The sequence below is a fragment of the Pristis pectinata genome, chromosome 22 (assembly GCF_009764475.1).
Source record: "Pristis pectinata isolate sPriPec2 chromosome 22, sPriPec2.1.pri, whole genome shotgun sequence".
NCBI lineage: Eukaryota > Metazoa > Chordata > Chondrichthyes > Rhinopristiformes > Pristidae > Pristis > Pristis pectinata.
The window spans coordinates 21,523,904-21,541,032 of record NC_067426.1 but is presented as its reverse complement, the minus strand read 5'-3'; the positions used below and the strand labels follow the sequence as shown (position 1 = coordinate 21,541,032).

Here is a 17,129-nt window from a genome sequence, read left to right as displayed (position 1 = left end):
AATTGTAGCCCCAAGTTGTCCATTCTTAGAATTTTCAATCAAAATTAAAGCTGACTTTTTCTTTGAGAATCACTGGATTTGTTTGAAATGAGCAGGTTTGTACCATTCTATTTGTATGCACATGATTACTTGTTCCCTAAATACAAAGCAACATATTTATCATCTCTCAAATTCTTTCTCAGCAGTTTAAAAAAAGTGCTTTATAAATAACAGGCTCAAACTGGCTTTGTGTTCTGAAAGAGATAAAGCTATTGATAATATGCTATAAAATTGACATTGATTTTCAGCAAAACCTGATTTGATATCAGTTATTTTTTGCCCACATAGTTTTAAAGCCAATTAATTGGCCACAGAGTCAGGGTGATGATCAATAGCTCAGAATTTCCAGGCAGTGGTGAGCTGTCACACTTGCTACTTCATATCTCCCAGGTCCACACTAAGCTGCATTGTCTCTTCTGGCAACTTCCTGAACAAAGCTGGATTCAACAGGGCTGAAGAGGCCCTGTGCAGTGCAGGGCCTTGGAGCTGTATGTGGCAGACCCTGCCCAGAGGCCTCCAGCTTACCTGTCATCAACGCCCAGAGCTTCAATGTTTTTGAATATCTGTGACAGTCACAAACATTCAAAATTAATTTTTTATCGCATGTTTAACTATAAAATGTATTTTTATATAGGCAATAATGAATACTTGCACGTAATTAATCATTTTTGTTTTAAGTTAATGACCTAAACTTGCCTTGCACTCTCATTGCTGTTCCTCTCTATTTAAATGAATGGAGTCACTGAATAGCAGACAGATCTTCTGGGATAACTGCTGGGAAATGGCAGGAAATTGCCACTTCGTCTTGGACCCCAAGCAGAGTGCAATATTGGTGTGCAGTTGGGAAATTCAGAAGTTCAGGACCCCCCATTCTTGAGAATTATGGGGGGGATATGCTGGCAATTCCACATGAAAAATTGGGACCAATGTGAATAAGTGCCTGCTTGGATTTAACACATGATGCCCTATCTGAAATCCATCCTACTATTGAGAAACAAATAAAGGTGTTACTCAGTGTGGTCTTTATCTAGTAGTCAGCATAACCATGGGAAATTAGGAATGGTGGTGGGGAAGCAGCAAATAAAATAAGAAGAATAATTAACTTTGTAATTGTATCAGTAAGCCAGGTATGTATTCTGAAATAGTTTTATATGCCCAGCAATTCCATATTAGTGGCATTTTCTAGTAAAAGAAGAACATGTATGGCACTGATTGAGTCTCCATTTTTCAGGGAGGAAGAGGCAATATCCTGCCAGCAGTCTCTGAGCGAGTTCACTTCTCTGGTTGAATCCATTAGAAAATGGTTAAAGGAAACCGAGGCAAACATTCCAAATTTTGAATCGGCATTTAATACAGACATGATCGAGAAACAGATCCAAGAAGTAACGGTATGTTTACATAAAATATGTGGTAATTGTGTTTGTTTAAGGAATGTCATGAATTTTTAATTTTAATGTGCAGGATGACTTGAAGATTAAATAATCTGTATACAGGCTTTCCAAGTTTTAGTCAGGCAAGTTTACTCGGCATGTTATGTGGAAACACTTCCTGTTATTTGTTGGAGATGGGAGGGAGAATGATCCCATCCAGGATGATGAAGTCATCATGTGAACTAATTGTTCACAACATTCTCAGAAAAGAAGCACAATAAAAACAAGTCTCTGTTGGCAAAAGTTTGAATAAAATAGTATGATGTGGCTTATTTTGATCAACAGGTCCTGTTGGAAGATTGGTCAGCAAAATCTCCACAAATTCAAGAAATAAACCATAAAGGAACTGAGTTAGAAAGTCTCATCATGGAAATAACATCACCTGATACAACTTTGTTAACCAGCAAAACAGGTATCATCATGGATCAAGAAAGTGCAGTTAACTTGCTGTGTTTTAAATAATTTTATCTTCTGCTTTAATGTTCCATTTACCATTGAAAGAAGGTATACAAGTTATTTGCTGAAAAACTCTTTCAAAACAATTCTAGCATCATCTTAGAAAATGTAAGAGTGAATATGAATTATTTAAGTTTTCTTTTATCTCTAATAGAGTCATTAGGAACGGGAATAGGCCCTTTAGTCCACTGAGTCCATGCTGACCATCAAGCACCCATTTGCACTAATCCGATTTTATTCTCCCACATTCCCGTCAACTCTTCCCAGGTTCTGCCATTTACCTACATATTAGGGGCAATTTATAGAGGCCAATTACCTTACCAACCCATATGTCTTTGGGATGTGGGAAGAAATCTGAGCACCCAGAGGAAACCCATGTCATCACAGGGAGAACATGCAAACTCTATATAGACAGTTGCCGAGGTCAGAATCAAACCCGGGTCACTGGAGCTGTGAGGCAGTGGCTCTTCCAGCTGCACCACTGTGCCCCCCAACCTGACCCTGAAATTTTCCACCCACGAATTCATGCCTGTGCTACCATATTTATTTTTTCTGAATCATTTTGTAATGCGACATATGAAATATGCACAGGAACTAATAAGATTGTGTTACTAGTTGTTTCTTGTAATGTTGTCCTATTGTTTTGCATGTTTCTGTTTTTAATTATATATTTAAATGTGATTTAATTTCTTACTGATAACAGTTTCTAATTAGTGTATTCTTCATCAGTGTGCTTGCCATGTTAACATAGACAAATTTGGTCAATATTCTTTTCATCTCTAGTTTATATTTTTTATTAGGAAAGCAGCAGTGTACTTATTTAATCTTATAACTGATTTGACTTTATATATCTAATTATAAGTACTGTATATATATTCAAGTGTACAACTTATTCTTAACTGTCTCTCAATGTGACTAATAAGTTGTTGCACTTTTCATAGCTTAATCTGCAATCAATTGAATTGTTTTAAAGTAAAATCTATGTGCTGCAGAAGAATCTTGTCCATGGATAAATTTGAGAGACAAGTCACTGCAGACGCTGGAATCTGGAGCAAAAACTCCTCCAGCAGAGTGTTTTTTGCTCCATGGATACATTTATCTGCAATGTGATACTAAAACTATATAATCTATGATGCAGTAGGTTTTGTGTGTTGTACTTCACCTGCAGAACTCTGTTCCATTCACTTCGGCGAAATCAAATTTTGGAAGCAGGGTACAACACACTAATTTGCACTTTGAGAGCATGCAGTAGAGAATAAAGTTTCAATGACACCCAAACACAACTGCTTACATGAGGCAGTTGGTTACCCTGAACTAAACTGGTCTCTGCAGTCCGTGGGAGTTATTTCCAGCAAGGGGAAGACGATGTATCCAAAGAATTCAAATTAACTACTCTTGAATAGAAATGAAAAGGAAAAAAAAAGTTTACTTTTACCTTGCACTTTTCACAACCCTTTACTTTACAAATATTGGCTTTACAGCAATATTTGTGAAGTGGAGCCTCTGACGTAAAGTAGGGAACCATGATAGCTGGTTTGCACACTTTAAGATTCCCCAAACAACAATGCAAAAATGACCAAATGACATTGATTGCAGGATAAATATTGGCCTGGACTCTGGAGAGCACCCTTGCTGCTCTTCAAATGGTACCATGGTATCTTCTACATTCATTCAAGAAAGCAGATAATTTATGGTTTGAGGGCTTATCCAAAACTTTGCACCTGCATTAATACAATTGTATTTCACTGCTCAAAAAATGTGTCAATCTGAAGTACACAATCTCTGAGGTGATGTATGAAGTCATAGTCATCTGAAACAGAAGCAAATGTGCTATCACTATTAAAGCTGAACACTTGCACGTTAGGAGAGTTTCCAAAGAAAAATTAAAGATGCTGCCCAGTTCAATACATACACTAGTGTATACAAAATGGAGTGTAACTGAAAATATCCATGATTGCTGCATCCAAGAGTATATCTAAGATTTGTGCACTGCTGCAACACAGTTCAAAGCTTTTTTTTCCCACTCTTTAACAAAATGCTTCATCTGTAAACTTATGTGCTTGTTCTTGTCTTGTAATGTTCCACTAAGGGAACCCGTGTCTGTGCTCAGAGTTTGTTCTTAACATTGGCTGTCCCGTGCACTGTTCTGTCTCCCTGTTGTTTACTTAGGTTCTGTGATGATGAATGGTGGAGTGACTGCACCTAGTATGAATGGGTACCACAGAAACAAAGGTGAGAATGTTAGAAATCTGAGGTGTGTCTATGTTGGATATTCTAACCATTTTACTCCTGAATTAGATTCTCATTGTTGGGAAGTGAATAATGATTGCATTTCTTATTTGTATGTCATTGAGGAAAAATGGAAAATACAGAATTACATATTTTCATAATTCTTTACAATACAGCGGGTGACCAGTTGGCCCATCGAATCTATGCCAGCTGTCAACACATTCCCATCAGCCCCATTCTCCCACTTATCTTCCTGTGACTTATTCAACTCCCCTGAATCTCCTGATTGCCACCTACACTAGGAGTAATTTGCAGTAGCCAATTAACCTTCCATCCAACACGTCATGTCTTCGAATGTGAGAAGAAACCTGCGTAGTCACAGCGAAAAGGTGCAAACTCCACACAGACAGTACTGGAGGCCAGGACTGAACTTGGTTTGCTGGAACTGAGAAGCAGTGGTGCCACTGTCCCTCCCGGTAGAACCCCACCCACCCAAATAAAATTGCAAGAATGTTGTGCCCATACAGTCACAAAAAGAATGTATGCACATATTGACTCATAGTCTAATCCAAAGTCATGTTCTGGAATTTGCAATGAGATGTAAGTAGTGTAGCTTTCGCCAACACCATTATAATGGGTAAATCTCATAGAACTAAATCACAGAATGGTTACAGCGCAGAAGAAGGCCATTTAGCCCATCATGTCCATGTCAGCACTCTGTGGAGATGTTCAGTAGTTCCACATGCCTGGCTAATTCTCTGTGGCCTTGCAAATTTTTCCTCACCATATATTTTTCCAATTCTGCCCTGAAGGTCACAGTGGAACCTGTCTCCATGTTCTAGATTCCAAACACACACCATGAGCTTCAAAAAAAAGGCTTTTTCTTATATCATTCTTAATTCTTTTCCCTTTAATTATGCCCTGTGACCTCTAATTCTTGACCCCTCCACCAGCAGAAATAGCCTCTCATCCACCCTGTCAACACCCCTCATCATTTTGTGCAATTTAGAAATTGTGGCTTACCCTTCCATAATATAGGATTTTGTTTTTAAAAGAAGCAATAATCCCTGCAGAATACCACTATTCCCCTTCTTCCTGTCCAAAAGCAACTGTCTGAAGCAACCTCTGGTGCACGCACATATGCAGTTATCCAAATATACTGTCCGTGTTTCCTTGCTTTTCCTTGGTGTGTTGTTTTGTTCTCTTCTCCAACATAAGCTTCAGAAATCCATCTGCTAATGAAAATGGCATATATTTAAAAACTATTCCTACTATTTAGATAAAATGCCCTGAAAATGTTTTGCTTTGTGGGTGTAATGCGTAAGAGTTAATGAAATACTAAATCTAATTATAGCTGAACCTCTTTAGCCCTGAAGATAAATATTTCAAAATTCTATGGATTTTAACTTCATTACAGTGTTTGCTATTTCAGCATCCACCTCAATCTTGTTTGAACATCTCCATCTTCACTCACTTGTTAATTTAAGAATTAAAGTTTAATTTGATCTGCTGTGCAAATTCTTCAATATTATTGGCTGGTCATACTGATGACATTGTTATTACTGGATGTCTTGATATCCCAGAAGTGATGCCCAGCAGAAACTGACACTGGGATAGGTGAAATTCACGTCACCGGTATCATTAGATTTTTGGGGTAGCTTACTTTGAGGTCAGCAATGAAAGCTGTTGTTATGTCTCTGATTCTTTTAAAACAATAGGTAAATCACACTTGCTCACTGACTTATTCAACTTTTTGTAGAACTTGCAGAAATCCAACAGAATGTCTCTGATGTGAACCATAATTATAAAACCCTTGGTAATATGCTAAAGGAATGTCAGGACCATCTAATGGCCACACTTAACCAAATGCAGGAGGTGCAGGAAGAAACTGCTTCTATCATGAACTGGCTGGAATTAAAAGAACAGACTTTAACCTCTTTAAGTTCATCATCAATCAAAACACAAGCAATGAAGGAGCAAGTGGAGCAAAACAAGGTGATTTTCTTTAATAAATGTGATATAGTTCCCAGAAGGATAATGCCACAGTTAAAATGAACCAGCTGAATTTCAACTTGTGAGTAGCTTGAGTATTTTTCAAGTAGCGTATTTGGCAGGGAAAAGGGAAAGTTAGGAATTGGTCATGATGACTAATACCGGAAGAAGTTTCCTTTGTCAGTTTGAGTTGAACAAAACTAGAGGAGTGTATAATTTCATTTAAAATGGGAGAATGAGTACTTGCGTCAGGCCACGATTAATCACCTATTGTATTGAATACTGTGTCTCCATTGTTCTCCAGACCACAAGATAATGTCATGTTGTTCATCTGGAGACCTGAATCTTCATTACCATTAAAGAAAATAAACAATTGCCTTCTAATTGAAAAGCAAATTAAATTGGAATGATTTTCACTTTTCAAATATTGTCAGAATGATGGAAGAAATGGGGGGAAAATTATGGTGAACTTCTTGAATCTTAATAAGCTCTAGAAAAATTCCACTTGTATTCCAAGTTTAAAAAAATGTGTAGTTCATATAAAAGAAGAATTGCATTTTGAAATCAATAATGAACACTTGATTCTTGAAGAACAAACAGATTAACAAAAAAACATGCGATGAATTGACCAAATACAGGACACAATGGGTGAATGTTACAGATAATGAACCCAACGTTGCCTATTAGTCAAAGCACATTTGCAAAGTTGTTGTAAATCACTGAACTTCTCTTTTGTTTAGGCCTATCTTGCTGAGCTTGAACAGAATGCTGGTAAGATTGATAAACTTAAAGGCGCATTGAAAGACTTACTGAAGAAAAATCCAGACTCACCAGAAGCCAAGAAATGGACAGAAATGCTCGAACACATAGGTAAAGCCAGTGCTATTCTCATACCAATATTCCAGTTTATGGGATGGAAAGCTTTGCACTTAACAAATTAAGAAGTAGATCGCAAGAGAGCTGTCATGAGATTTGGACCATTACTTTTGTATAGGATAAGCACCAAAGGGATAATTTGGGCTAAAGGTCCTGTGGGGAAATTAAATCTTGATCAAACGTGAAGAAAGTAGGAGAAACTAAATGACTCTGGTAATTCATGAAAAACTTTGGTCATTTAACTGCATATTGCAAATTGTTATAAATAATTAAAAACTCTTAAATATCAAATAGATACCTGTTTCCTGTAGCACTCCAAACATGGCTTCTGTTTTCAAAATCGGAAGAGATCATATGTTTAAAGCCATTGATTCAAGTGGAAATCACAACACTCATGATTTCCCATAAAGTATGTCTGTTAAGTATTGAATTTTAATAGCCTCCTTTAACCCTTGTAATAAATTAATGTGACTCCATTATAATATATTTCATAAGTTTCTTCCACTTTGGAGAAAGAATACCTCAGTATGGAAATGTTATCTTTGTTCACTTGTGCTAAATGCCCCTATAGTATCAGCTCATTGCTATATTTTCTCTTTATACTCTAGTCCACACCAGTCAGTAATTGTGTGGAACTGAATGTGGAAAGGTGAATACAATCATTAGCCAATATTTTAACACGAGCAATCTAGCATCTCTTTTTGTATCTAGTTTCAAACTTGTCTGCTACACTTGTGAGCAGTCTTGCACATGATGGAATATATTCAGCATTGATGTCCTATGTCTGTAGCTTCCTACAAAATTTTTAATTTTTGATATCGAAGGGTATGTTGTTTTAAAGTGTTTTCAGATTATAAAATTAGCTCCTGAGCTCTACATAATGTAAATAATTTGTAGATTATTTACTGCAAAGAAAATAGCGTGTTTTTTACTTCCCTCCAAGTTGTTGTTAATGTACACATGGAGAAAAGTGTACTCCTAAAGTAAGGAATATTTCAAAATTACCATATGAAGAGCCAAGATTCCATATTTAAATAATGCCAAGTTAGGACTCAAATGCACATATTGAGAGAAGAAATTGACCAGAGTGGAATGACTGCAGTTTACTAAATTATCAAATCCTGAAAGTCATTGTGAGGTGTTCCATTCTAAATGTTAGTTTGGAGCTTCCAGTTTTGGATGTTCAGTTCTGGTCGCCGCATTATAGGAAGGATGTGGAGGCGTTGGAGAGGGTGCAGAGGAGATTTACCAGGATGCTGCCTGGATTAGAGCGTATGGAATATGAGGAGAGGCTTAAGGTGCTAGGGCTTTATTCACTGGAAAGGAGGAGGATGAGAGGAGACATGATAGAGGTATATAAAATATTGAGAGGAATAGATAGAGTAGACAGTTAACGCCTCCTTCCCAGGGCACCAATGCTCAAGACGAGAGGGCATGGCTTTAAGGTTATGGGTGGGAGGTTCAGGGGAGATGTCAGGGGGAGGTTTTTCACCCAGAGAGTGGTTGGTGCGTGGAATGCACTGCCTGGGGTGGTGGTGGAGGCAGATACATTGGACAGGTTCAAGAGTTTGTTGGATAGGTATATGGACGAATGTGAGATAGAGGGATATGCGGGAGGAAAGGGTTAGATAGTGTGAAGGTGGTTTGATGGATGGCACAACATGGTGGGCCGAAGGGCCTGTTTTGTGCTGTATGGTTTTATGGTTTTGCTTTATAACTTATATTAACTACTTGGGTTAAAGCACAATTTTAACTCTGATTTTAAAATTGTCTTTATCGTAAGTTAACATTATGGAATTGCAAATTTTTCAATCATTTTGCATTGCATTGATGGTAAGCACAAAATGTCTTAATATGGCAAAATCAGAAGGATGAACCATTCTGTATAATATTGCATGAAATTTTTCTCAGCATAAATTATCATTGTTATTTGTGTTATTTTTAGAGTCAAAGTGGGCTCATGCCAATCAGGCAATAACTGAAAGGCAACAAAAACTAGAAGAATCAGCAGATCTTCTTTCAAGTTTCCAGAACACAGAATCACAGCTCAGTCCATGGTTATCAGAAAAGGAATTAATGATGAGTGTACTGGGTCCTCTATCAATTGATCCAAATATGCTACGTGCTCAGAAACAACAAGTGCAGGTAATATTAAAAAAACACTAAACAAGAACTGGAAATGTTTTTTTTGGGTATTGCTTGGCTTTTAACTGCAGCGTGAAGGAAGAATTACAGTTGAATGATTAACTAAATACGAATATGGGTAGACGACACATCTTGTGATTCATTACATCTTTTTGCCTGTGCTTCCATATACAAGGTATCTCAATTCAAGTATGACTTCTCTGTTCATTCTTGCAGTTGGCTTTGTATTCCGATGTTAGATCCATTCACAAAGACTGTGTTACCCTTGGTAGTTGCCTTGCCTCAAAAGACTCTGCTCCACTGCCAGAGTCTTCAGGGTGCTAAATGGTGGCAAGCTGTGCTTGGCAGGCATATAAATATGTGATAGCTGGCAACACTGTAGACTGTTGCCTTCTTGCACAGCATTTAAAGACATTATGTGGCCTCTGCCTGTGCCATGATGAAAACTAATGGGTACTATTGCCATGAGTTTGCTCCACTGTGGCTGGATCTCCACCCACTGCGTAATGTGTACACCATCCCAACTAGCAAAGTGGGGCTCCAGGCAAAGTCCTGCGAAAGGTTGAAAAAAGAGACTCTGCAGTGCCTTTCAAGATCTCTCACCAGCTTTCACACAGGCAAGGCCATATGGCAAGAACCTTCATTAGATCTGCCTCAGCTTTCTCATTTAAGCTGCCTGTCTTAGCCCTCATCTGAGGCCTGTGGGGTAGCACTGGTGTGCAATGTCAGTCCTTCCCCCTGGGGAGTTAGCACATTAGCTACCCAAGGCCCCTGTCCTGGCTAGTTCACCAGCACTGATCTCTCAACAAGTGAAATTAGCACTTCTATCACCATTCTCATTTTGAAGTGCAGGGATTGGAGCTGATGTCGAGTGCACTGGTATAGTGACTTCCCCATTGTAGTGGGCTGCTCAACAATGGAGCTGATAGGTTGGGAACTGGGCAGTTTGGATCTTCTATGATTCCACATTAATAAAGGCACGCTAGGGGAGGATGAGGGTAAAAGACGTGCCATTGGATAGTCAGATGAGGGTGATGGGGTATAAAGAGCATGCCCTGATTCATAATAATTTCAGACTCTCCTCATGTCATTGATACCACAGAGTTATACCTGTGATCTCCACCTCATTCTCCTTCCAATGTATCAATCACCAGGACAGGAAAAGGAGCAGCACTGGCACACCTAGTTAAACGGACCTCCCTTGGCCCTTTGTTTATCATGAGTATGTCTGGGTTACCTCAACTAGATCTGGAGCCTTTTGTCCTGCCCAGTTGTAGATCACTTACAGTTATCAGTAGACACTAATACAAATGTAATTCACACTGACCTATAGCAGTAGTGCAAATTAGTAGTCATTTCCCTTTTTAAGAGCAGTTACTTTTTGGTAAGTTTTTACAGGTCCACAGCATTGTTGAAATGAGTAGAGTTTAATGTACAATAATAGAAAAGTCAAGGTTCTGCAACTGTTAAATGCCCATGTGCTCTTGCTTATCCAAAAACATGTTTTTGCCTCCATCCTCCCCACACATGCAGCACTCCTTTGGTACAAGGACAAATGGATAGTTCCCCAGGCAGAATCATTTTTAGGAATAAAAGAATTTCTAGCCCACTATTATTCACTCATGTGCCACGGAAGATTAAATATGAATTTGTTCCCAGTATCTCTAATTAATGTTTTTTTGTTTGTTTGTGATAGTTCATGCTGAAGGAATTTGAGACTCGTAAACCCCAATATGAACAACTTAACCAAGCAGCAGATGGCATACTCTGTGCAGCTGGTGATGTGTCTCCTTCTGACAGCCAGGTGAGAGACCAGCACAGAGCCATCAATGAAAAATGGGATAACCTTACTCACCAGCTCAGCAGTCGTTCTAATCAAATTGATCAGGCCACAGCCAAGAGTACAGAGTACCAAGAGTTACTGCAGAGACTCAGCGACAAAGTCAGGATCCTGAATAATAAATTAAACAGTCAATCAGTGATCAGCACACAACCAGACATTGTCAAACAGCAACTCGAAGAAATCAGTGAAATCCGTTCAGATTTAGAACAGCAGAAGGAGCAGATTGAAGAAGCCCAAAATCTCTGTGATGACCTGTCCTCCCTTATTGGTGAACAGTATTTAAAGGATGAGCTTCGTAAGCGACTAGATGCGGTCTTGATGCCATTTAATGGTCTTGAAGAGAGAGCAGGTTGGTATAGATGCTACAGATTTATTTGCATTGTGCCAAAGAACAAGATTATGTAATTTCAAAATAAGTTAATCAATCCTACCAGAAGAAATAACAGCGAGCTTCTGTAACTTTTCATCTTGTGAACTTTTATTTTGGGAGCAGTCCACTCTTCCATCAGTTTGTTGCTGAAACCCTGCTATTAAAGCCTGGTACTTGAAACATTTCTAATGGACTAATCCAGTACAGGCGAATACTGTACCAGTACAGTACCGATTGTACAGGCTAAGCTAATGCTTTAAGGATAGATCCTTATCTGAGCCTGAAAACTGCTCCTTAATTTACTCCCTAAAAATTATGTGCTGATAACTTTACCTTATTTCTATCACTACATCTTGTCATTATTCTTTTCCCAATTGTTTTTACTTTTAGCTCCTGCAATTATTATTTCATATTGGTTCCCTGTTTCACCCTCTGCTTAGAAAGTTGATATTTATGGGTTAAATCTGCTTTCCGGAATCTAAATAGACACCTATAGTGTGTGAACATTGAGGATGAGAGTTAATAGGCTGAGTAACTGTGGAGAGCCTTGCTTTTAAAACCTATTCTGTTCTCGTTTAACACCTATGCACATGTACTTTCACGTCACTAGAAAATGAGAACATGTTCCAATCTTTTTCCCCTTTGTAGCTCAGATGCACTAAGATTTACTTATCGTCCCAGTCACTCCCTAGGTAATATCAATTAAATTAGCACAAAAATTCTGATTTGATCCTGGGATGTTCTGATCCATGTGTCAATGTGGTACCTATAATTAAGAATCTTTATAATTTGGATTTTTGAACTGATGGCTTTATTTCTATTTGAAATTTGGTTTTTAAGGAAACAAATACAATCAGCTGCAGACAAACTACACTTTTGCAGATTAAGAATCACACTTATAAAAGTTAAGGAGAATTCTGCAGAGAGTTTGGTGAAGGATATATTTAACAATTAGTGAATGCTCATAAACGTCTTCGTTGTATGTGCAATGCTAAAATAGTTGAAGGACATTATAGCCACATTATATAACTGTTTCCAGTCATGTATGAATTAGGCATCAAATATTACCCATCATAATGCAGGAAAAATTAAATGGTTACTATGCCAAATGTTGAGAGCATCTGCAAGTGTCAACGAAACTCCATTAACTAGTTATTAGATTTAACCCAAAACATGGTCTAACATATTCCTGATATTTTATGATAAATCAATGGTCTATAGGTATTAAAGCATTCATGTTATAATTTATGATACATGGATTATTATTCTGAAGTTAAACTAGGGTATGGTCTTATGAAACAAAAAAAAGCCTATTTTCTTTTAGCTAACATAGCTTCAGGTTATTCAGAATTTAACTGTTAGTGTTCATAAGTGCAAGGAACAGTGGATCAAAAAAGTTAAGCTTGTCCATAAATATTAAATAAATATTGCATTCTGAAGTTTGCTTTCAGTTCCAGATTACAGTGCTTCAGAAAAAAACACTCTTAAATCTATAATTTGGCAAATTTGAGGAATACTCCTGTTTCAGAATTAATTATGAAGCAACATGTCCTTAATGATTTGTCATCTCCAGGTGATCGCATAAATCAGCTTCAAACAACTCTGGCCAGTTCTCAGCAGTTTCAACAAACCTTTGATGAACTCAGGCTGTGGCTGGATGGGAAATGCAGTGAGCATACACGGAAACCTCTTGTGTCTGCAAACCTGGACACTTTACAATCTCAAATAAGTGAGCAGGAGGAGTTCCAAAAAAGTCTGAATCAGCATTCGGGCTCCTATGAGATGATCCTGGCTGAAGGAGAGTCTCTTGTTCGAAGTGCCCAAACAGGAGAAGAAAAGATGAATCTTCAGAGTCAGTTGTCAACTCTTAAAGGACAGTGGGATGAGCTATGGAAGCAGGCAGCAGGTAGACATTCTAAACTCAAAGACTGTGTTCAAAAAGCACAGAAATACAGACAGTACATGGAAGATCTACTCCCATGGATAGGAGAATGTGAATGTAAAGTGGAAGAACTAGAGATCACCATTGATCCAGCACAACTGAACTCCTCTTTGGCTAATGCAAAGGATCTACAACATGATGTGGAGAAACATCGTTCATTGCTGGAGATGATGAACACTGCTGCTGACATCCTTGTAGATTCCTGTCAGGTGGATGAAGAAGATATTAGAGATGAAAAGACAGATATAAACCAGAGGATGGACCTTGTTACAGAACAACTTCAAGCCAAAAGTGAATCAATTGAAGAAATGGCCCAAAGGCTGAAGGAGTTCCAGGATTCCCTCAAGAGCATTCAAATGAAGCTTGATGGTGCTAAACAACAGCTTGAAATATATGATGCTCTTGGATCACAAGCCTACAGTAATAAGAACCTGGAAAAGTTGAGGACACGCCAGGAAGCTCTTCAGATCTTAGAATCGCAAGTAGAATACCTGAGAGACCTGGCTCGAGGACTGGTAGAGGACACCCCTGATGGTGCAGATTCATCACAGCTCCTACAGCAAGCAGAATTAGTTCAGCAAGAGTATGGCAATGTAAAACAGAGAGTGGATGAAAGCTGTTTGGCAATGGAAAACAGACTTCAAGGAATCGGACATTTCCAGAACCGTATTCGGGAAATGTTTTCTCATCTTGCGGATTTGGATGACGAATTGGACAGCATGAGTCCTATTGGGAGAGACCTGGACAGTCTGCAGTCACAGACTGATGATATTAAGCAGTTTATGAGCAAGCTTAAAAAACTAAAGAAAGATATTGAAACTTCAGAAGAAGAATGCAAACAGATGCTAGAGGTAGAAGGCAGTCCAGATCTACAAGGACTGAAACGAGAGCTTGAAGCCTTGAACAAGCAATGTGGTAAACTACTTGAACGCGGAAGAAACAGACAAGAGCAAGTAGAGACGACTGTGGGACGTGTTGAAGATTTCTATGAAAAACTCAAGGAATTAAATAACCTTCTTACCAAAACAGAAGAGGGTGAAGAATTGCAAGGAAATGTGGGTACAGAAGTTGATATTATCAATCAGCAACTGGCAGACTTTAAGGTAAGATTTGTTTACTTTAGCCCATGGCACTTTTTTGAACTTCCCTAAGTGATAAACAAATTATAACTTTGTTTAAAGCTTTATAATTGTTTGAACAGTGGTTCAAATATATCCCTTTATAGTCTATGTATATACATTTATGCATGGTATTTTGCCTGTAAAGACAGAATCTTAAGTGTCACTAGTTATGATGTGGTGTTTAAACTTGTTTTTGTGGCAACGTCTGCAATGAAAGTCATTATGCCTCTCAAAGCCAGCTATTCTAATTGGCTGGAACTTCAGGTCGAGATGGTGTGTATCGTTTGTATATTGTGGACAGGAATTTTCACAAAACAAACGTTAACACTAGCTCAAAGTGTGGAGTGGTATAGATCTAAAATAAATCACTTATGGTCATCTGTGTATCCACAAGTCTATAATATGGTTCTTTAATGGAAAATCGTTTGCAAGTCTATTTACACCAACATAACCACAGTCCCCTCTTTACCCCACACTGTAATTTTTTTTCAAAGAATTCAATCAAAGTAGTCAAATGCAATTTACCTGTAACTTTTATTCTTCCAGTCATTTCAAAGTGCCACTTAAATGTATCCTGTTGCTCATCATTTTTTACTACATTTTTGAATGTCATGCTGCCTATTATTATCTTAATGCCTTAAAATTTTCCCACCACTGTCAATGGGCTGACTGCCCTGTTATTGTCAGGGCTACGTCTCACCTTGAGAGGAGGAGTAATATTTAAAGTCTTTATGTCCTCGTGTATCTCTTCCATACCTAAGGGAGAATGAAAGATCATGATCAGAGCCTCTGCAATTTCCACCCTCTTTTATCAAGGCAACATTATGTATCCCATTCTGACTGGGTGATTTTTTTTCTGTGTTGCCAGCCTTTAGGTACCATTTTTATCCTATTAAGTTTCCGTTAACCACTGCCTTTGTTGTGGCTTGCAATGTGGATGTTTGCAAATTACTCGTTTGGTATCTCAGCCATACTCTGCTTTCACAGAAGATCTCCTTTACTTAAGAATTAGCTCCACCCTTCAGTTGACCACCCTTTCTGTTATTTTTGTCTCAAAGACTTTGTATTTCTCTTTTACATTATTCACTAATGTATTCTTGATGCATGCTTTTGCACTCATTTCTTTTTAAAGTTCTCTGAGCCTGTAAGAAAAGTATTCAGCTTGATTCATTGCTGAATTGTATGAGTTACCGTGCACTTTTATTTATTTTGTTTAAATCTCCATATGTTTTGTTATCCAGGGAGCTCGAGATTTGACTACCTTTTTTTTTAATCCCTTTGTGGAAATGTGTCCAGTCTGTACCTTTATTTATTTTTGAAGACCTTGTATTGTTCACTTAACTTTACCTTCCAGGCTTTGCTTGATTCATGTGGGCCAGATGCCTTTGTAACTTACTGGAATTATTTTGTATGTGGGATGGAAGCAGGCCATTTGGCCCGTTGAGTCTGTGCTGCCTGTAATGGTTCTTGGCACATTCTCATCAGTCCCATTTCCCCTCTTTTTCAAAGTAGTCCTACTTCAATTGAGTATTTAAACCTTGGATATTTTTCATGCCCTTTTCCATAATTGCTATAAATTGCATAAAACTGTGATCACTGTTTCCTAAATGCTGTCACACTGCAACATTCACTACCTGCCCCACTGCATTTTCCAGAACTAGATCCAGCACTGTCTCAGACTTGATCCAAATGTTAGGGACATCATCGCCTTTCAGAACTTAGGCATTTGCAGTCTTCAGTGCTGAAACTATATTCTTGACATCACATTAATAAAAAAAAATACTTGAGTCAGAATGGTTTTTGTATTCATTAGACACTCTGCTAGCTAGCTTTCCGTTCTGAAGCAGATGGACTGACTGCTACAAGTTTTCCACTTTTGGACCCTGACCAAAATAGTTTTGGCAAAAGCTGCAAGCTTTAAGAAGGGCCTCTTTACGCTTCACTTGTCAGGGTCCTAGGTGATACTTATGACACAGATACAACATAGCAAATTATTCTCTCAGAAGAATGCAGCATACTCTGGAAATTTTCAGAAGAAAAATTGTACCTAACACCCAAATAAAAATTCTCACTTATCAAACATTCGGTTCACTTGAAAGGAAATATTAATTTAGATTAATGGAGCAGTAACTTGTTTTAGGAACATGTTCAGGCTATGTTTAAAATCTTGGCCATCACAATCAACCTGCAAGAAAACTTCTTTAAAGAACATTTCTGGGAAAAATGTATTGAAAATTATCATAAAACCAATTGCCGTGAAAGCATATTTTCTTCTCCAGCCCATGCTGTTGGACAACCATTTCTGAAAAATAAACTAGGGCTTTAACTGCACTAGTCTTTATATTTGTGTTGAGGAGGCAGCCAATAGATTTTCAAGAAGACCACAGGCTACAACTAGCACCTCCTCCTATCCATTGTCAATGCTCAGTCTGCACTGGAAAATCTGATGTGGGGAGAAGCGTTGCAACTAATATTTGTGGTTGAAAAGTAGATATTTCATCATTTTGAGAAATAGGGTGAGCAAGACTCTGCCCACACATTACTGGGATTTCCCAAGTTTCAAGTAGTTATTTTGTAGATAGTCATTTCTTCTAACAAACATTAATGTAAATATTTCTGTTTTCACAAGAAATGCAAAAGCTTTCTTACTCCACAAGATATTAAAGTTTCATGTCCCTTTTCTTTT

The 17,129-nt window shown here is 38.0% G+C and overlaps 1 protein-coding gene across 20 annotated transcripts in view; it reads left to right on the top strand.

Annotated features, from left to right (window-relative positions):
• macf1a (microtubule actin crosslinking factor 1a) overlaps positions 1 to 17,129 on the top strand; it is a 426,068-nt gene that overhangs the window by 301,005 nt on the left and 107,934 nt on the right. For 18 of the 20 annotated variants that reach the window (XM_052036540.1, XM_052036543.1, XM_052036536.1 and 15 more), the window contains 8 exons: positions 1,271 to 1,427; positions 1,755 to 1,881; positions 4,095 to 4,157; positions 5,914 to 6,149; positions 6,887 to 7,016; positions 8,968 to 9,167; positions 10,864 to 11,359; positions 12,954 to 14,425. In XM_052036540.1, coding sequence (XP_051892500.1) covers positions 1,271 to 1,427; positions 1,755 to 1,881; positions 4,095 to 4,157; positions 5,914 to 6,149; positions 6,887 to 7,016; positions 8,968 to 9,167; positions 10,864 to 11,359; positions 12,954 to 14,425 — 2,881 coding nt within the window. The remainder of the gene's footprint in view (positions 1 to 1,270; positions 1,428 to 1,754; positions 1,882 to 4,094; positions 4,158 to 5,913; positions 6,150 to 6,886; positions 7,017 to 8,967; positions 9,168 to 10,863; positions 11,360 to 12,953; positions 14,426 to 17,129) is intronic. The other 2 variants (XM_052036542.1, XM_052036526.1) reach the window with 1 other exon arrangement.